Genomic DNA, 22686 nt, shown 5'->3' on the forward strand with positions numbered 1-22686 from the left:
GGAATGCTAATAGGTGTAAATATACATGAATATTTGGTTGTTATTACTACTGATAAAGTGCAATCAATAACCTCAGTGTTATTTGATAATTAATAGGTCAGCTGTTAAAGTACAAATTTGCAGTATTTAGGCAACAGTTGTACAACACAAGTATTGTTTGCTTACTTATGTGGATGCATTATATGATATTTAAATACAGTTGACAAAGTGGAAAATTTCTGCCATTGGTTTGCTTTGCTAAATGGCACAATATCAGTCTATAAGTAGCTGTTTTTGTCTGTCTATCGCTATCATAATGGATGCGTTATCATGTACCATAAGCACTGTTAATTATATATGTGATGCTAATAGATGCAGCGATATTAGTGAGTACTATCTTAGCCCTATGAAATGGTCATTCCTATTTGATATATCAGCCTCTTCACTAAGATTAGGTCTGAAAAGGGTCCTTTGACCAGTTGGATTACCTGGTTAATGAAAATAAATAATTGCATAAGTCAACAAATAAATAATACTTGAGAATTGTCTAGACCTAAGATGTTTGCAGGTGGTCTTCCTGGGAATAGGATGCGTGGAGAGCTTTACCGTCCCCTTTGCAGAATACTGCAGTTGCTCGATGACGATATTTTTTTAATTCAGTTTTGTTTTCCTCCAAAATTTAGTACTTTGCAGCTTTTGATTCTGTTAACCATTTTTGCTATTATACAATGTCACCTTGCTCTAGATAATGTTTTGTCTGAATTAAGGACTGGCTTATTAACCTGGAAAGTCAAATTAAAGATTGGCTGGCATTCATAGCCAAGCACTTCTCACTGTGCTACTATACAAAGACATCACTAAGTAAAAATGTGTGCTATGATTAGAGATGCAACACAGCAGGCAGGTGATAACATCTACCTGATGAGCAAAGGACATCATAAGAAGAGATACAGCAATATGAAGAGCAGTGCTTTTCTACCATGTGATCAGTAGCACACAGAGTATACATGGCTGCCATGACAACATGGGGGAAGTCAGAGAGGTGTTATGTTAATAAAGTTTTGGGGTGCAGAGAACTCACCAACAACAAAAAAACTCACTACAATCTAGGGCAGGACTTTTAGATTATGCATGTTCTTATTCTTTTGTGATTAAGCATTTTTTCTTAATTGTTTTCATTATATAAAAGCAGAAAAAAAATAACTTTGAAAACTGTTGTTGCTTTAACTTAACTGGAAACAGCATTCAGATTTTCAACAGAAGCAACAATAAATACAATAATAAAGAAACAAGTCAGATGTGATATTGCAGCCCACATGGAAACAAACAAAAACAGAAAAAAATATATTGCAGTACTTCAATTAACAAGATATGCTATTATATTTTTTTCAGAAATCTATCTAGTATTTCATTATCTAAAGAAACAACATTCTAGACTGTGAAAGGGGTAGTTATTACGTTCATAGGTAGGTACTAGGCTATCGGCCCTGGGGCATATACAAGCCCAGCCAAAAAGGTACCCTGGCTTTTGCGTCCCAAGAAAATTATTTTCCTGTGCCACTGTCGAGCAGAGCCACAGAGGTGATCCCCGGGGTGAATTTCCTATTTACCATCCAATCAAGATTTTTCTTGAAGAGTGCTAATGAGGAACTTTCTTTGATATAGATAGGTAGTTTATTCCAGAGTATGGGAAGTCTCTGGGACAGGAATCTATCCCTCCGGCATGTTCTGTTTATTGTGGTGACAAGGTTTAGGCCCCTAGAGCATGTAGCTTGGAGGGATTGGGATTTCTTTAAGTGGAGCATGTCCAACAGCTCTGGGTTTGACATAGCTTTGTATGTTAGGCAGAGATCACCTCTGAGCAGGCGATATGCGACGGAGTAAAGCTGGAGTTTTTTTAGACGGTCTGCGTAGGGCATCTGTTTGAGGCCGGTAATCCTCTTTGTGAGGTATTTCTGTGGCCTTTCCAGTTGTTGTAAATGTCTTGTGAGGTACATACCAAAAGGGGCATTGTACTCTATAATGGGTCTAATGAGTGATGAGTAGAGGGGAACAATGACCTCTTTTTTTCTGGATAAGAAACCTTTTGTGATGAGGTGTGCCACGTAGAAGGATTTCCTGACTACTGTGGCGAGGTGTGCCATGTAGAAGGATTTTCTGACTACTGTGGCGATGTGATCATCAAAGGAGAGACTACTGTCCACCTGTGTCCCAAGGTCTCTTATCACACTTTAAGTGTGAAGTATACTACCGCCTATGTTGTAGTTCATGGGTGCAGAGTTTTTACCAAAGGGGATGACAATGCACTTTATGGCACTGAGCTTGAGGCCATGGCTTTGACACCAAGCATCTGTTTGTAGGATGTCCACATCGTTAGGAGTTTCGATTATGGCTCCTAGTTTGCAGTCATCTGCGAACTTCATTAGCCAAAGACCTTCTGTGTTAGCCTGTACTTCAGAGAAGTACATACCAAACATGAGAGGACCCAGGACTGAACCATGTGGTACTCCACTTGTCACTGGTCTGAAGTAGGATTTGGAGTCTGCTACTTTCACAGTGTGGATTCTGTCAGTGAGCCAGTTGGCAACCCATCTTGTGACATAGGGATTTCTACCTAGTTTAGTGAATTTATCTATAATTCCAGAGTGGGGGATGCTGTCAAAAACCTTGGCAAGATCTAGATAGGCTGTGTGAACCACCTTACCCTTGTCTACGGCTTTGGTGACTGCTTCAAAGAAGTCAGGTTTAGAAGACATGATCTGCCTTTTACAAACCCGAACTGGGTGGGGTCCAGAGTTTGGGGATTACCAATGTCTTTGTTTATAAGTTCCATGATGATATGTTCTATGGCCTTGCAGACAAGGCTCATCAGGCTAATGGGGTGGTAGTTCCCGGTGTCCGTGGTGGCTCCCGCCTTGTGGAGTGGGATAACTGTCGCTGTGCGCCATTCAGCAGGCACAAAGCCTGAGGTGAGGCTATGACTGAACATGGTACTTAGGTGGGGTTCCAGTTCGTTCTGTAGTTTGTGCAGAACTCAGCCTGGGATGTTGTCTGGTCCCATGGATGCTGTGTTCCTGGCTTTGGAGAGTGTGGTTTTTACCTGTGCAGCCGTAATTACAGGAACTTTGCATTCTTCCAGTATAGAGATGGGCTCTTTAGGAGGTGGTAAAGCTAGCACTGAACCTATCTGCCAGGATATTGGCAATATCAGTTCGGTCTGTATATTTAGTGCCATTGTGCTGTAACTCAGAGCAGATCTGAGTGTTGCCATTTAGATAATTGACATAGCTATAGAATGCTTTGTGGTTGTCTTTAGAATCAGTGGCGATTTTGTTTTCTAACTAGCTTTGGAGGATTTTATCAGGGATCGCAGCTTCTTACTGAGGCTGGCCAGGGAGCTCCTCCACTCATGGGATTTTACTCTCTTTTGCAATAGTTTCTTCCTTCTGTTGTACAGTTTGTTTATGGCAGGGGACCATCAGATTGGCTTCCTTTTTTGGGGGGATAGCATCTTGGTTCTGTTTGGGATAGCACGATCCATGCACTCATGTAAGTGCTTATAAAGTGCAATATGTGTAGGATTCAGTAGTTGTAACTGTATTGTCCATCTGCATGGGTGTCATGAAGTTCACCACTTCTGTCTTAAGAAGCATGAATTTGGCTTTGGAGAAATTTTTTACCATGATTTTCTTAATGGGGGGTGGGGGCAGGATGTGGATATCTAGGGTAATTAGCTTATGGTCTGATCAGACCAATGAGGCGTTGACTTCAGGTGTGGTACACCGATGACTCATGTTGGTAATGACTAGATCTAGGATATTGTTGCCCCTGGTGGGGGTGTGGATAAGGTGATCCAGGGCATTGGAGTTTATGAATTCCAGAAAGCATTGAGTGAAGGAGTTGGTACATGAGTAGTTTTCCCAGTTAATGGGGTAGTTGAAATCGCCCATTATTAGGGTGTTTGGTTGAACCCTAATATTTTCCAGTACATCAAGAAAAGAGGAGTGGGAATCCTGGGGCATGGTGGGTGATCTGTAGCAAGCTACAATTTGAATTGCAGCTTTGCCCAGAGTTAATTTCACTTGGATAACCTCGGCTGCATTATGCTGAGCAAGTAGCCTGGAGGTGTGGATATCCTTAATGAATATGGACACACCTCCGCCTTTGGTGTTCCGGTCCAGGTTACATGGCCGAAAAGTGTGGTATGAGTTATAGCCTGGTAGTACAGGGGTGCTATCTGGAGCCTTGAACCAGATCTCAGTCACTGCAAAGGTATCGATGTTCTCCAATTTAAGGACTGCCTCGAGTGAGTGCATTTTAAGACTTAGGCTTCTAGCATTGAGTAGCATCAGTCTCAGTTTTTGCTTGCCTGTTCTTGTTACGGTGGTGAATTTGTCATGTGAACCTTGCCTAAAAAAGGCACTATAGGGGCAGCAAGAACCTTAGCCACTATCCGGAATCCCAGGGGTGACAGGTGCAGGCCATCTCTGGCAAAGCATCGTGGTCTGTCGACCATGTCAACCCAGGCAGACAGATACTGGATCCCTTTAGAATGGCACCAGAAGCTTAGCCAATTGTTGAAGTCAATCATTTTGTCCTTGTACTGCGGCATCATTCTGGGTGATGGCAGAATGCTACTCATGGCTAGGGTCATACCTGCCTGGGCTACAAGATCAGAGAGCTCTTCCATGTCTTTTTTCATGTAGTCCACGGAGGTACATCTCACGCTGTTCACATCAACATGGACAATAAAACTGCTCATGTTGCAAATTCAGTTCTTAGCATTTTAGATAAGTATAAACATAACAAAAGGTGACAGAGACTGCTCGACTAAAAAAGCTTGCACAGAAAGTCTTGTTTTGTTCTTGGTCTTCTTATGATGCTCTTCCCATAACCTCCATGAATGTGTACATATCTGCTCAGCTATTTCCCAACTCCCCCTTCCCACTAGGAAATACATACATCCTAGCTCACGCTTCCTCTATGAAAGTCAGCTCTTTAAATTCTGAAGAGGAGCAGCACATGAAAATTATGTAACAAGCTTGTTAATCAGGCAAGTCGAATGCCTCATTGGTCTGTTCAGATGTTAATATTCAAAGCCGCAATAGTAACAGTAAAATACTGTATTATTTACAAGTAGAACAAAAGTACAGTTTTGTACCTACCATAAATGTAGATGTTTGAGGATCTACATTGCTGCAGTCATGACCTGTGGGTAGTCCGCTGTCCTCGGTCGGCCCGAATACCAAAGGGCTAGGCTGGCGTCGGTCATTGTCGCCTAGAGCTGACGTCAGTACGCAGAAGTACTTAAGCGCATGACCGACGCCATATCCTCAGTCTTTCTTGCCCCAGATGTCAGAAGGCCTAAAAAGAAAGGCCAAAGCCAAAAATAGGAAATGCCCAACAACCCCCAGAGTGTAAGTAAAGAATATCTCCAAACGAAACCTAGCAACCCCAACCTATAGAGGGGAAGGAGGGAGGGAAAATTGGACTGCAGCAATGTAGATCCTCGAACATCTACATTTATGGTAGGTACAAAACTGTACTATGTTCTTCGTCTCACATTGCTGCAGTCATGACCTGTGGGTAGAATCCCAAAGCAAAGGAAAAGGGAAGCTGGCAAATTACAAAGCAGTAGGAGCTGCTAACATGCCCTGTAAAACTGTAGGGGCAAACCCAGCCCTGGACTTGGAATGGAGAGGGAGATGGTAATGCTTAGTGAAAGTGTGTACAGAACTCCAAGTAGCTGCCTCCAAAATATCCTTAGTAGCTACACCCCTCAAAAAAGCAGTAGAAGTGGCAGTAGCCCTAGTAGAATGAGGCCTGATCCCAGCAGGGACATCTTTCCCATGATGAGAATAACAAAAGGCAATACAATGACCAATCCACTTTGAAATAGTCTGCTTAGAAACAGCTTTCCCCTGTGAACTCAAAGCAAAAGAAACAAATAACTGTTGAGTCTGTCTGAACTCCTTAGTTCTGTTCAAGTAGTAACGTAACTGTCTGTGGATATCCAAAGAATGCAAGACTTTTTCCCCTTTATTTTGGGGGTCAGCATAAAAAGTAGGCAAATGAATAGACTTGATTCAAGGCCACACTAGAAATCACTTTAGGCATAAAAGTAGGGTTAGTCCGCAAAGAAACTCTATCCTTATGGAATATCAAAAAAGGTTCAACTGCCATGAGAGCCTGCAATTCAGATACCCTCCTAGCAGAAGTAATGGCCAACAAAAAAGCAGTCTTCCAGGACAAAAACTTCAGTTCAGACGTAGCTGCAGGTTCAAAAGGAGGTAAAGTAAGTTTCTCCAAAACAAAATTGAGATCCCAGGAAGGAGTAGGAGCTCTACGTGGGGGTCTTATATTCTTTGCCCCTCTAAGAAATTGTTTGAACAAAGGATGAGAAAATAAAGGAGGGTCACAATCATAGTGAGCAGAAATGGCTGCAGCATGAACCTTCACAGAAGAGAATGACAAACCCTTGTCCAGTAATTCAGTAAGATACTGTAGTGCAAAACTCAAATTAGGTACTGAAACATCAAAGCCCTTTGCTGTGCTCCAAAGAAAAAATCTCTTCCATTTATCAGCATAAACTTTTCTAGTGCTAGGCCGCCTAGCTTCCAAAATGACATCTAAAACCTGTTGAGGAAGCTGAGACCCCACCGGCTCCATCACAGAATATGCCAGGCTGTCAGATGGAGGGACTGCACCTGAACATTGAGAAAATGATTGTTTGACTGGGACAACAAATGAGGAATCTGTGGCAGAGGCCAAGGAGGCTCCTGGATTAAACTCCTCAGCAGAGGATACCAATGTTGACGTGGCCAGTCTGGTGCTATTAGAATCATGCAAGGCTTGTCCCGTCTGACTTTCAAGAGTACCTTGGGGAGAAGAGGCAGAGGAGGAAAAGCATAAACGTGAAGGTTGTTCTAACTGAAACATAGAGCATCCACTTTCCAAGCATCTGGGTGGAACATCTTTGTGCAAAATTTTGGAAGTTGAAAATTCAGTGGGGAAGCGAATAGATCTATGTCTGGAGTTCCCCAAGCCACAGTCAATTGTTTGAAAATCTGAGGATCCAGTTTCCACTGTGGGGTCCACCATTTGTCTGCTCAAAATATCTGCTAGGGAGTTCTGTGCTCCTGGCAGAAACCTTGCTTGAAGATTGATTTGCAAACTCAGAGCAGTCTCCCATAAAATCATTGCTTGTCTGCAAAGAGGGTAGGAATGGGTTCCCCCCTGCTTGTTGATGTACCACATGACTGTTGTGTTGTCTGTTTGTATCAACACCTGTCCTGGCTGAAGTAGTTCCTTGAAGGCCATCAAAGCAAATTGAACTGCTAACATCTCCTTCATGTTGATATGCAAATGTAGTAGTTTGGGAGGCCACATGTCTTGTATCCATTTTCCATTGAAGTGTGCTCCCCAAGCCAAGTCCGAGGCATCCGTCGTTAGGATCTGACTCGCCTCTGGTCGGGACACAGAGAGTCCCTTGTTTAGGTGACATTCCTGAGCCCACCACAGTAATTCTTTCTGGATGCAAGGTATTATCCGAATGACAGTGTCCAAACTGTGGCAGTGTTGAGCCCACACACTTTTGAGATACCACTGTAGCTTCCTCATATGCAGTTTGGCATTGGGAAGCACTAGAATGCAAGATGCCATGAACCCCAAGGCTTGGAGGACTGTCCTTGCAGTCAGCCTGGACATTACTGATAACTGCTGGAAGTAGAGAGGAAGAGTTCTTTGTTTGTCCGGGGTCAAAAATGCCATCTGAGAGGCTGTATTCAGTCCAAAATACAAAGGTCGTTGCTCTGCCAAAACCCAGCTAGCGTATAGAAAAATCAAAAGCAGAACAAAATAACGTAGCTGGATACTGCTGACGTTTTAAAACAGTTTATTGTTTTGAGCAAGAATCAGGCAATCGTCCAAATAAGGATAAATTTGTATTCCTCTCTGTCTGAAGAAAGCAATCACAGGAGCCAGAACTTTTGTGAACACCCTGGGTGCAGTAGATAAGCCAAAGGGCAATGCAGAGAATTGATAATGTGAAGTACCAGCCCGAAATCTCAGGAATCTCCTGCAGCTGGGCTTGATAGGGATGTGAAGATAGGCCTCTTTGAGATCCAGGGTTACCATCCAGTGATCTTTGCCTATCATAGGCAGAAGTTGTTGTAATGTTAACATCTTGAACTTTGGAATTTCCAGGTAGGTGTTGAGAATGGACAAATCCAGAATTGGCCTCCAAGTGTTTCCTTTCTTTGGTACTAGGAATAGACGGGAATAAAATCCTAGGCCTACTTCTGAAGGAGGGACCACCTGAATTGCCTCCATCTGCAAAAGTAAAGAAATCTGCTCCTGAGCCTCCAGCCCTTGCTGAGGAGGCACATCCGGCATGCCTTTGAAAGGAGGAAAAGTGTGAAAATAAAACTTGTAACCTCGATTTATTATATCCAACACCCATTTGTCTTGGGTGATCAAATTCCAGTTTTCTTTGAAAAATCCCAACTTTCCTCCTAGAGGAGCTGCCAGTAAGGAAGGGTCTGGCAGCGGAAGATACAGGTCATTGGGTCTGCTTACGAAAGGGCTGACCCCTGCCCTCACCAGAAGACTGTGCAGGAGAACTCCAAGTCCTAGGTCTGAAGGAACCCTGAGCTTGAGCCCTGCCTCTACCACGTCTAGACCTGCCCTTAGGCTGATAATCCGAAGAAGGATAAGACCATCCCCTAGCAGGCCAATTCCTACTAAACTTAGGGGGCTGCACCTGCAAAAAATCCTTGACCGTCTGCATAGACTTAGCCTTATCTTCCATCTTTTTCAAAACTGATTCCATAGGAGGACCAAAAAGAACTTCAGATTGAAGAGGAGCATCCAAAATCCGAGCCTTTACATGTTCTGACAAATTTTGATCCTTAAGCCAGGCATGTCTACGAATAACTGAACCTGTAGCAGCCACCCTAGAAGAAGCCTGAAGAGCATCAAAACCACACTGCAAAGAATGCTTGCCAACTTGGTCTGATGCATGAACCAACTCCTGGAGCTCCTTACACTCTATACCCTCAGATAAAGCATCCACCTTAGATTTCAATTGGCCTAATAAAAAGTTCTGATACTTCAGCATATGAAATTGGCAATTCAAAGCCCTCATAGCTAACGTAGAGGAGGTGTACACTTTTTTCCCCCACCTGTCTAACGCTCTAGAATCTTTATCCAAAGGGACTGGATTTTTAGCCACAGAAGCCCTAACACCCTTAGGGCCTTGAATAATGGTTTCCGGATCAGCTCTAGGACTCTTATACAAATACTTATGTGCTTCTGGAACTCTGTAATACCTGTCTGGCTTAACAGGGGCTGGAGGCAGAGAATCAGGATTAAGGGAAGATTCAGAAAAAACATCCTGAACAACATCTAAGACAGGAGGAATAGCCAAGGGCCTATGTTGTGGCAGAAACAAAAATTCCCTAAGCCTTTTCCGAGAATCTGAAAAATCTTGACCTTCCCACTTGAAATGCTCCCTCATGGTATGTAAGGTTTCAGAAAAAGAAAAATCTTCTGGAGGAGAAGCAGAAGGACAGGAGTCCTCTGCATCCGAATCAGAATAGGAAGGAAAATCCTGAATTTCTTCAGCTGAGGAATCAGAGTAGTCCGAGGAATGATCCATTCCCTCTAAATCTGCCTCCACCCTAGGCCTCTTCTCTGGGGGGGGGCATAGAACCCCGGATCAAAGTAATCGAGTCCTCCGCCCCACGCGGCAAGAAAGACTGAGGATATGGCGTCGGTCATGCGCTTAAGTACTTCTGCGTACTGACATCAGCTCTAGGCGACAATGACCGATGCCAGCCTAGCCCTTTGGTATTCGGGCCGACCGAGGACAGCGGACTACACACAGGTCATGACTGCAGCAATGTGAGACAAAGAACATCAGTTGTGCTCAGAGGAGTAAATATTATTGGCCATTTCATTTGTAACTCCAGACTTCTTAATAATTTTCTCACGCTGGGAAACAGAAAAAGCATTAAATCAAACTATGAGATTCCACAATGAATCATCTTATTGAGTGTCAAATCCATTCCTGAAATGTATTTCAAAACTCCTTCTTTTTGAGTTGAGAGAGTTGAATTACATTCAGACTACATAATTGAATCATTTTGCTCAGGACATTAAGCATGTGTGCTGCAGAGAAAAGCTGCTGTGCTACAAAAATTTATATTTTCTTTTCGGTGAACGAGGCTTATTAAGTTGTACATTTTACCTTCAAATTTATTATGGCACTATGTACAATAAATTACCATGTCATCTGTAAACAATGGGGTATGGCTAACTGAGTAACTTCAAAGTGTTATTTATTTCTCATATAAAGTAACTTAAAATAGCTTTTTAAATAGAAAATGGTTAAAAGTGAATGTTTAAAATAATATGATGGTGAATTAAAGGTGTAATGAAAGTAAATCATGCAACAACTCTTTGAAAAGAAATACTGAGTTTGTAACAAAAAAAAAAAAAAGTCTTGCTACAGGAATTTAAGAATACCAGAAAGTTCTCAGCTCACATGAGGGCAGAAAATCAAGTGCATTTCTGACTCAGCTGTATAACCTTTATAATCATTGGCACCAACATCTAGTTTTGGCATTGCTAGCTTCCATGTATTTATCATATCTTGATATTTCTGTTTCTTCAAAGCCATCAGTGTGACTCCTTCCTGAAGGAATGTTTCATAAAACTTTAGTTTTGTTTCAGTGATGCAGCACTGAATCAGCTTAAACATAAACTGAAATGTGTCTGTCTCACATACATAACATTTTCTTTAAAATCTGACATGGAACATGCACTTTAGTGTATGAGCATTCTTTTTTTAGACAGTCATCAAAATCTATAACCATGCAGCCTTGTGGATGTGTTGCTGTCATTTTTATAACCAAATGTTCTTATACAGCGATTCAGAAGTTGAATAAGAAGAGCCGCATGAGATCTTGGAGCTGGGAATATTTAAATTGTTGTAGGAAAATTCTCTTGTGGGAATAAAACATGAGCATACAGCCACCTAAACGTTGTGTAATTTCTGCACTTAAATCGACTTTAAGTTCACATTAGTTTCTGCCGCCACTTTAGATTACTACATTATACTTTTGAGGTGGGGGGGGGTGCACCCTCCCAGCCACAGTGGTACTTCATGGCATTCATTCCTGGTGAACACCTCCCTTCAGAAATGGTCCCTAAAGGTACAAATTGTATCTATTGAATAGCTTCTCTCTGTGAGTTCTATGTGCAAAATCTCAGAAGTCACTCGTTCACCTGAGTAGAGTGAAAAAGTAATTGCCTGGGACCACTATGTACTGTTTTGGAGACTTTCTTCCTTCCCCACTGTTTAGCGACTGTGGAATTGCCATATATATATATATATATATATATATATATATATATCTGTGTGTGGGGGGGGGGGGGCTTTCTCCTCACATGATGGTACAGAGGGAGGTAAGACCCACCACACACATCTCTTTCCTCTGGTCCATTACTCTGTAAGTAACAGGCACCTTTTGAGACTTAGTGATGAAATGCAACTAAAGTGACTGGGGTTCACAATAGTGCAGTAGAAACCTTTTTAACACATTCTCCTTTATATGTGTAATTTAGAAAAAAGAAAACAAATATTCAGATAGCTTCTAAATCACATAAATATTTGTAAGAGTCTGGACTGACTTACAGAGTCCCACCTGATGTCCCTTGTTCGTGTGTTGTAGACCACTGTAATGGGGAATGAGCTGTGCTTCCACTGGGTATAAACTCGCTTCCCCTATTTTCCCTTTGGTAACATATGTTGTTTTAATATTGGGTACTATGTACTAATAATTTGAAAACTGAACCCTAAAGCAGCCATTGGATAATCCTTCCAGAAAATGTTCAGTAGATACAATCATGATACTTTCATATTTGAAGTTAGACTTCAGTCACACAAACGTGCTCAAAAATGTTGCACTGCATACAAGCCCTACCATGTTCTCCCTCCCAACAAATAGGTACATCGGGGATTCTCCTAGTCATAGCATGCCCCTTCCCCCTCCACACTGAGGTATGGTATGTATTACTTACCACACCTTGTGTACTCTGCATACCTGGACTGTTTACAGGCTCATAGGATATACTGTAAGTGGTTGTCAGGCTCTTCTTCTAACACCTTTCAGATCCTCAGCACTCTAGTCTACCTACTTGCATGTTCCTGTGCAGCACCACTGCAATCGCTGTGGCTGAATGGATGATACCAAGGACAACCAGGAGACATAAGGATACTTAGTTTCCAGTCAGTACTCATGCTGAGACCATATTTTCTACCAGAGTGCATACATTCCAAGGTGAAGAGGCAACAAATTTTATAAAAATAACACCCATTTGTTAACCAGGTAGGCTCACTGGACACGCATTCTGTTTTCAGGGGCAAACCAGGAGCAATGTCTGTTTAAGTGACTTGCTCAAGGTCATACAGTAGGCAAATTAGGGCTGATGGTATCAAACTCTGTATCATGGGAACTATACCAACTAGTCTGCATCCTTGTCACAGCAAGTAGAACTCATGCATTTGATTTATTCTGAAACAACCCTGATTAACGTACCTGACTGATGGATTCAATGAATGGCTCGAACTTGTAGTTGAGAACTACCACATGAGAAAAAAAAATAAACTTCTGCAAATCCACTCTCTTAACTGATATCCTCCATAAAGGTTTTAATTGGGGGTTACCCATACTTTGTTACTAAATTCAAATCCCTATTGTATGCATATGTGCCCCCTACCCATGGAATAATCACGAGCCGTTGTGCTTTCACTGCATTACCTGAAAGGTTGTATTCAGTCAATATTCAGTAGCTATTCTCATAACTAGAAATTATATGCAGAGCTGGTGACATAAACATATGAGCTGGAAGAATATGGTTTCCAGCAAAATGATTATGAATACAATAATTTGCAAGGCTAAAGGCCAAAGAGAATACTCTTCTATACAAATCGTTTTTATTTGTCCTGTAACACACAGTTGCTTATCGTTGTACATTATACCATTCATGCAGGCGCTGAAGCAAGACCGCACCATTTACTTTTACATATTCTGTGACTTACATAGTTCTGATCACTTAATATGAGTGCAATTTTTACTTACCTTTACTTTGCTTATGTTACCTCATATGCATTCTTTTTTGCCAGTGGGTGATTATACAGAGTACTGCACTATGATCTGGGATATTTTGTCTCACATTTCTCCCCAAATTCATATCTTCATAGATAAATGATTTCAGATAGACACTGTTATTAAGATGGTCTTTAAGTTCAGTGAGTAATGAAGAAAAACCCCACAGAAGCTGTATTGCCCTATACACAGGCTATGCTGGAAAAGGAAGAAGAGCCCACCCTAGAATAGGCGAGAACAGTGCTGAGGAAAATAAAGTCAGGGAAAACAGCAGGCTGAAACAAGGTCAAGGCCGAGGAAACAGCCTTTCCAAGAACAAGTAAGAGTAACACTAAGGAAAATGAAGCCGGGGAAAGCGACAGGCTCAGATAAGGTCATGACCCAGGGAGGAGAACCTACTTTAGAAGAAGTATGAACAAAATGAAGTCGGGGAAAGCAGCAGGCTCAAAGAAGGTCATGGAAGATATGATCAAGATGTTGGGCAAGTTAGAGGAAAAATTACTCCTGAGACTATTCAGAGCAGTAAGGAGAGACAGATATATCCCAGCTTACAGGAGAATTATCATCCTAGTGCCAGTATAGAAGATCAAAGAGGATATTCACAATTGTGGGCACTATGAAAATATCAAACTTCCATCACACTGCATGAAGACCGATAAACAAATGCACACAGAATAGAAGAAGCTAAAATGAGACATGAGCAGCAGTTCAAATTCGGATAAGGATAAAAAGGAACCGACCCAATGTCTGCAGTGAGGCAGATACTGGAGAAGAAGCAAGAGATGGAAAAAGAGTTGCTCAGGCATTCCTAGATTTGGAAAAAGCATATGACAAGGTCTCAAGAAAGCTGATTTGGGCAGTCCTGTGATGGTCAAAGTCCAAGAAGCATTAGTAGAATTAGTGCAGGCTTTGTACAAGGATCTAATGACACAAGGATAAACAGTTTTTAAACTCACAGAAGTGTTCACAGTGGGGTTGGTGATATATAATGATGGTCTGGGCACACGTGCAGGAAAGTAGAAGATGATATGGTGAATATTTGAGACAGACATGAAAAAGTCAAGAGGAAACAGAGTCATCCAGCAAAGAGGTAGATGGATTGTGTGAGAGAAGACCTGCAACAGTCAGGTAAAACTGCTGTAAGAGGTAGAAGTGCGGCACTGAATCGAGCGAGATGGTGACAGTCAATATGTCACCCTGAACCCATGTAGAAAAACTGGAAAAAGTGTTTAACGATGATTAGGAGAGGAAGCCTGCACACCTCCTGCTAAATTATAATGAATTTAAGTTTGTATCATAATGGAGAACAGGCAAATCTTTTAGTTTTGTAAACCATAGATATTTTCCTATGTTTACTGTCTTGTGATTTAAAAAAAGTGAACGAAAGAGAGAGAGAGAGAGAAAATGGCCTTCTGAAAGCTCAGACATCAAAGCTGTGTGATGTGAACAGTTGTGACTTCAAAAACATGTCTGTATCCTACTGCAGAGTATCCTGTCCACGAGAATATTTGTTCGAATATACAAAAGCCCTAAATGCTTTAGACATCACTACAGTCTGTCTTGTGTCCAGCATTAATGTTTTTTATTGTTGGTAATTGGTATAAAAAGCTAATTAGCCACTGAGGTCTTTGATTAATTTTGTTTATAAAACATTCTGTGACTAGGAAGACATTGTTTAATATTTGTTAAACTACAAAAGTATCCATAACCAAGGTGAGATGCTTTCTAAATAAAAACAGAATTAACAGACACCAAGTTTATCATGTAACCATCTCTCCTAGACAAATGTGTTGTGCTTCCATTAGTAAGGTCTGAATGCAGATATGTGTTTTGTTCAGTTATTAAACAACAGATATCACAGAAGTCTGGTTTTCTAATGTCATTTTAAGATTTCTGGAGACACAAGTGAAGATTGTTTTTCTAATTGACAAGAAGTAAAGGTGTACATTCAGACACTAGTAACCGTCACGAGACTGGAAAACAAGAACATGACATTAAAAAATAAAACAGATACACATATTTTGCAGCCATTGTCCGTGTAAAATACCAACTGCCAGAAACATTTTTAAACACAGAACCTGTAGTTAATAAGGCAACATACTTTTCAACTCGCTCTTGTTCTAAAGTTCAGATAACATCCGAAACCTCTGGTAGAGAATGGATCAGCTAACTTTACACTACTACAAATACTAGGATGCTTCTTATCCAGTCATCTGGTCCCGGTTAGTAGCTGAATACCTGCCAGTTGTTAGCATGTAAATCAGTTGTTAGAATATAATAAATCCTAAGCACGTGCAAATTATTCAACAAAGAATGGCACTTCTGCCCACTCAAGTTTTTTGAGAGCATGAATGGTTTATCCTTTTTAATGTAACTTGCAATATTATCAAGTAACTAAATATCTGTTCAGAATGGAATATCATACATGAAACTTTAAGCATTAATATTTTATCCCCCCCCCCCATTAGCCACATAGGCTTTGACACTGACAGCAGTGTTACCAGTATATAAACACACAAACTACTGTTTACATTGCATTTTCATAAAGGCTCACTGAAAGGACTAGTGTTGACCTGCTCTCTGACTATCAGGTCTGGAGTAAATCTTGTACATTTGTGCAACATTCAGTTTCAAAATGCATTTTTGCTGTAATACCAGTGATCTATCATTCAACATTAGCTGTCAAAATGAATTCTTAGATAAAACAAAAACAGCTGGATCTGTAAACAGAAGGGAGCTGTGGTTGAATTTTAATCTGAACATGGCATGTTCACTTCATTATGAACAGGAAACAGCTAATTAGTTATTGAGTGTTTTGTGTTTTAAGTGGGTCCACACTTGAGCTCAGAACAGATGATCTAATATGCATTCAGGATGTAAACAAGAACAGAGATCAGGCAGGGGAGGGAGCATGGACGTCTCCAGAGGAATGCTTGCAAGCCTGCAAACTCTGCAGTGTATGATCCACTATAACTTTTAGGGACCCAAGACTAATACTTCTAAAGGGGGCATTCAAATTAGATGTGATGCCAGATGCTACCCTTTTCTGCAAGCCAGCACCATGATATTACTTGGATTCTAAAGCTTTTCTTTTGTACACTGAAATCCTGCACTGTATCAGGAACCCTGCTCTTTTAAAGTACATAATATTAAGAGCAGTGCCAGTTTATGATGTCTCCTATGTTATTACATTTCATCTTCTACTTTAAATGTTGATTATTTTTTTGTTCACACAAAGGCATTGGTTTAAATCATTCTACTAAATGCTTTAATAATACTAATCCAGCAAAGAGCAACCATATCAAAGATGTTCACCCTGCAAATCACTGATGATCTCCATGGCTTGTTTATAACAGTTGTAGAGTCCTAACAGGAGTGATAAACATACAGACGTTTAAGTGCACAATGTGTAAATGCCTCACAGTGGCATTTCTAGAACATAAAGATTACAGAGCTGTTGACAAAAGCATGACTGGAATACGTTATGTTAATAAATTCTGGGTAAAATTACTGTTCTGTCCTTCCTTTCTTTTAATTGATTTTACTTTTTTTATCAAGCTGAAGGCCACACCCACTTTCCCCAATGTCAAATCAGAATTTGGCAGTTTCACAAAAGAACAAAAATCTCCCTACCATTGCACACTTCAGTTATCTAAACACTGAGACCATTCTGCAGCAGTTACATTTCGGTTAAAAGTTCACCACCTTTAAGTTTTTAATCAGAATAAATTCCAGCAGACGCTGCGTACACTGTAGATGCTTGTAAATGTGTGTGTATACTGTGAATATTTATAAACACACAGACATAAATATGCTCTGGAGGTAACATTAATAATGAGTTTATTGTTCATTCCTAACAAAAGCACTATGGTAGAGCAACAAACACTTTTGAAATACTTGTTAAATATGTTAATTTAAGACTAAATGTGCTGTTATCTATTTTTGTGTCCTTTTTGATATGAATGATTTCTGAATATCTGCAATTAGCTGTATGTGTTTGTCCTTTCTTAACTAATGTGTACAGTTCTCTTTTCACAAGAGTCATTTTTCAGGGGATCCAGTACCATTTTTATATATTTAGCATTCTGCACAGGAATAATTCCTCATAGTACTTTGTGGGAATCGGTAGCGAACATAATTAACTCAAAGTAAATTTCACTCCTGCCTCTTCTACATTTAAATATTGTATCTTTCAGTTTGATTAATACTGTGTAGCTCTAAAGCCATCAGCTAATTATGGACATGTTGTGTGTCTGCATATATTTTGTGTATTTGACTTCTACCTTCATGCAATATTCTATATGCACTATGATTCATACATGCTGCACTGCATTATGCTTATACAATTGCATCTATATATATATATATATATATATATATATATATATATATATATATATATATATGGTTCTAGGACGGAAGATCAAAACGGACAAGACCGACACTGACTTCACCGACGCGAAAACACCGACACGGAAATGATCGACACTACAAACCACAGGTAAGGGGTTTAAAATTCGCTAATCAAGCCTACCATGTTCAGGTAAGGTGGCAGTGTTATGCATGTGTTAAATTTAAACCCCTTACCTGAACATGGTAGGCTTGATTAGCGAATTTTAAACCCCTTACCTGTGGTTTGTAGTGTCGATCATTTCCGTGTCGGTGTTTTCGCGTCGGTGAAGTCGGTGTCGGTCTTGTCTGTTTCGATCTTCCGTCCTAGAACCATATATATATATATATATATATATATATATATATATATATATATATATATATATAAAATCAAACTGTTAAAAGTTCGAACATCATATGGTCGATACCATATGATCGAACTTTTAAAAGTTCAAAAATGTAATAAAAAAAATAATAAACCAAAGGAAAAAACCTATCAACTACGAGATCACACTACAGTACAGAAAGGGAAATCTTCCCATTCCGCACTGTATAGAGATCGCCGTTGAAATGTTCAAATTTTTAAAAGTTCGATCATATGGTATCGACCATATGACGTTCAAACTTTTAAAAGTTCGACAACGTGATATAGACCCATACAATCCACTCGCTTTCTGCCTTTAACACTCCCTCAGATAACATTTTATGGCATTACTGTATAGCTTTTTGGTTAAACTAGCACATATCAGCTTTTCAAGACTGTTATCCTCACCTAAAATAGCTTCATTTATTCGAATGTGAAACTCCTGGGTTTGGAGAAGCTTAATTGCTATAACCTAAATACATATATATATATATATATATATATATATATATATATATATATACATAGATATATATATAGATATGTATATATGTATGTATATATATATATATATATATATATATATATATATATATATATATGGGTCTACTTCTAAATTTCGAAGTTTCAAAACATCAACTTTCTTATGGTTCAGACCATAATATCAAAGTTTTGAAACTTCGAACTATTTAAATGAAGTGCCTTCTCGGACATGGTATATTTAATTAGCAGGGGATGTGGGGGGGGCTGCAAAAACTTTAAAAAAATATATTCTTTTGTTTTTTATTTTTTTTATTTAAATTTCAAAGTTTCAAAACTTCAATCTTATGGTCACGACCTTAAGAAAGTCGACGTTTTGAAACTTCGAAATTTGGAATTAGACCCATATACATATATGTATGTTTGTATGTATTGAGAGAGAGGTGTGTGGATATAATACTAATGGTTGAATGCACTTAAACCAATACCCAAAATATTACTCCAAGAATGTCGACCACACAAATGATGACAAACAAATCTGATAGCAAGGGGAAATTGATATTATCCTTTTATGATAAGTAGCTAAAGAAAAAAGAATTAACCAAATGTAAAGAAAAAAAAAAAAAACAGACGGCTAACTTTCAGAAACACTTTCTTTTTTTAATGGTACTGTTACTGAAAGGGATTTTAGAGACCTAATGTGTAGGGCTGGGGGCAAGTAGCATGGTTAGAATTAGAGTTGGCATGCATGAATAAGGTAGTGCAGCAGGAAGAAGTCCCTCTGTCTACCCCTAAACTTAACCCTACATTTTAGGTCAGTAAACACCCTTTCCTCTAACACTGCCATTAAAACTGACAAATCGGCACATACAAATACTCATGCAAAACACGCGCTACAAACTTTCCTAGCCCTTACTCTAACCCAAACCAACAAACATGAAGATCCACACGTGCCCTCATCCCTCACAACCATATGGTAAAGCATGGCTGCCCTGAGTGCATAATCGGCAGGTGGTGTTAGTACAGGAGTGCATTATCAGCATTGATTTATGAAGCAGACAAGATAACATGGATGTGCTCATCACTGAAGTGCTTAGTGTGTTAGGTAACTGCTTTGATTTTTTTGCCTTCAACTTTGAGAAGACTCAGTTTGGGGATCTGCACAGGCCCTAGATGTATTCAGTAGAGTTCTCTCAGCCCAAATCCTGATACTTTCAATACAAATTAAGGTTCTGCATTTCAACCCACTCCCACTTACCTATATTTGATAAAATTTCTTCCTGTGCTCGAGAAAAACCTGCATTTGACCACGTTTGACAGCAGCAGCAGCATCTGATGAACAGAACAGTTGATTAGAAGAATGCTAATCATGCAAAACAGTAGCAGAAGATTGTCCACTACTAGTGAAACAGCAGCAGTTTCTAATTTCTTCATAGGTTTGTAACCCAGCCTTCTGTTGTACTTTAATTTGGCTAGCATCCTTTCTTCTTACTCAGCTCTCTTACAATTTCCCTACTTTCGTATTTCACCAGATATAGGTTTAATTGTTTATCCAGCATCACTACTAATCTTGTGTAGGTGAAATCAAGTTTTTGTTTTGCATTTTGTACATTTAACTGTAATACAAATAATCTATATAACTGCCACTAATAAAAGGTAATTCCCAAGATGACTTCATATTACTCCACAGAGTCATCATTTTAAAACTGCAAAATAAGAAACAAAAACTGACTTTAAAAGTGTACAGTTCTATTTCAGTGATGACATTATGTTAACATTTTAACTCCTACTTTAATTGTGACTCAGGTTCAAGACTAAACTTAGTTTACCAGAGGTCATTTGGGGTGGAGGAAGCTCAGACATGTGAAATAAGAAACAAATGAATGGCAAGTGAAATTTTATTGGAACCGTGGATTGTAGTGTTTTGGAGCACCATTGTAAGTGCCGTCCTGTGTAAGATGCCATTACCATAAAGATAACCTCGAGAAAATTATGTATGCATCTACAGAGATATGCCTGTTGCTCAGCATCCCAGAGAACATCACAACACCTAAAGACTTTTTGAAATTATCACCAGTTCCTCAGACATCTGCACTAACACCAGATAAGTGGCTCAATAAACAGCACACTTACCTTTGGTGCTGGAAGACCAGAAGGCTGTGGGTTCTATTCCCACTCCAGGTGACTGGATTTCTGAGACTACATTGCATGGTGCTGTACTCTTGAGTGTGCTGTTCTTTGGATGAGACATTGAAGTCTCAATTGCTTGAAATGGTGGTAGCTCAAGTGGATGTAAAAGATACAACTGTACCTATCAAAAGGAATAAGGAAAGTTCCCCATTTCCCTGGCCAAATTGTCCTCAGTAATATAAATAGCAACTTAAATTTTCCCTGAAAAGAGGGTATGAGCTTAGTGGAACTAACCCTGACAACAAAAGATAAATACAATGATAGAACATCATCATGCAGAATTATAACAAGTGAAATTACTTTTTTACTTACTCCATAACCATTAAGAATGTATCCAACAATAGGACTGCAACAGACCATAAAATGTATACTCGTGAAAGCGGTGAAGTGAGAGTAAAGGTGATTAGCCTTCGCTAACCATGTTATTAAAATGTGTATGAAAGGTAACATCAAGTCTGCTGCTGTGCTTTAGTGGGCAGCGTTTCTACTGCATTCTGCAGATTTTGATTACTTAGTTCAAAGTACAACATAGCAATATTAATAACTGAAGTAAGATTAATGCAAATAGGTATTTTATGCATGACATGATAATCTGGTAAGAAAAGTATCTTTCTTTTTTACTTTATCTCTTTCTGTTAAAAGTATTCAGCAGATATTGTAGATAGCATGGAGTTTAGCGAATAATTTACACATCTCATAGATCTTATCCTAAATAACAAGGTAAACATCTCAGTTTAAATGTAACTTGAAAGCACCAGTCTTGCTAGCGTCAAGTTCAATTGTGCATATTCATGCTAACCGGTGCTTGAGAATTCTGTATGATCCCGACTTAGAACATTTATATTGTATAAAAAAGTGGATGTGTCTCATACCTAATAAACAGTTGTGAATCTTGCTAATGTAAGATGAATCAGGTACACTTTACTAAATATAACTATGCGTGGTGAGACACACTATGCAGTCATAAAATGATGTTATTTTCTATATAGCAGTTCAGATTTCTTCCTCAACAGCTAATTAATTAAAGGCACAGTTGTTATAACGTGCAAACAGGGAATCTGAGAAAGTGAGAAGGCTTTTAGCTCCCTGATTGAAGTTAAGTCAATCTCAGTGCAGGCAATCAAATGTAATGAAATCACTTGTCAGTGCTATGCTTGCAAAAACTGTAAGGTTTGACTCGAGAGTAAAAGGATTATAATTAGATTTCCAACAGAATAATAACTAAATGGCAGAAAGCAGTAAAACAGAAAATATGACTTTGTTAGCTAATGGTACTACAACCCAGCATAGTTTTCATCTGTTCACCTGTATTTTTGCTAATTTAATTTACTTTCATCAGCAAAAATGTACTGCTGGATTGATATGCAACTGTCATTTGGAAAGATCATTACCTTAAACGTGCTCTTAATGATTTTCCAATACATTTATAGTTCAAAAAGAGGAACTGGGCAGTGGAGTGGGTAATACTCTGTGTTGTCAAAGCACAACTTTCTCTCACACACAAACAAGTATGATGATGCACAAGGTCAAGCAGAAGGTCATCTTGGCCAATGTCACTCTAGTCACATCTTCATGCAAATAAAAGATATAAAACATCAGAAGGAAGACTCGTGAAGCTAAGCACCAGCTTTGCTCCATTTAAGTCACTCTCACAAAGTTATACAGCAGCTCTTAATTAAATTCTGTTTCATTAGCAGAAATGCATGCTTACGAGTTGATGATTAAATGTCATTTAGAAATATGACTGCTTTGACCAAAAAAAAAAAATATTCCATTTTAACTATGGCAATTCCACTTAGCTGTGCTAATTTAATTGACCGCGAGTATGCTTTATTGTTTAATGAGATGGCAACCTTCAACCTTGGCATTTGAATTTATTACGGTTATAATGAAAGTGCTAAGGTGAAAATGGCAGAATATTTTGTTTTGGCGCTCATTTATTCTTTTATCTCTTTTTCTGATGCTGAATCTAAATCATCATTCCATGAGAACATTTTTAGTTTTATTCAGTTGCTGTTGCTTTAAGTTACTAGACCACAGTCTAATAAAAAAAAATTAAAATACAGAAATCCTGTAGAGTCATCCATGTGAATGTACATCCTTCCAAGC

At 39.3% G+C, this 22686-nt stretch overlaps 1 protein-coding gene across 3 annotated transcripts in view; it reads right to left on the reverse strand.

Annotated features, from left to right (window-relative positions):
- DACH2 (dachshund family transcription factor 2) overlaps nt 1–22686 on the reverse strand; it is a 1303080-nt gene that overhangs the window by 6044 nt on the left and 1274350 nt on the right. For 2 of the 3 annotated variants that reach the window (XM_044057751.1, XM_044057749.1), the window contains one exon: nt 19646–19719. The exons of the other annotated variant lie outside the window; for it this stretch is intronic. In XM_044057751.1, coding sequence (XP_043913686.1) covers nt 19646–19719 — 74 coding nt within the window. The remainder of the gene's footprint in view (nt 1–19645; nt 19720–22686) is intronic. 3 annotated transcript variants of the gene reach the window in all.

This window comes from Protopterus annectens, chromosome 15.part0 (assembly GCF_019279795.1).
Source record: "Protopterus annectens isolate FY-2018-M chromosome 15.part0, PAN1.0, whole genome shotgun sequence".
Taxonomy (NCBI): Eukaryota; Metazoa; Chordata; order Ceratodontiformes; family Protopteridae; genus Protopterus; species Protopterus annectens.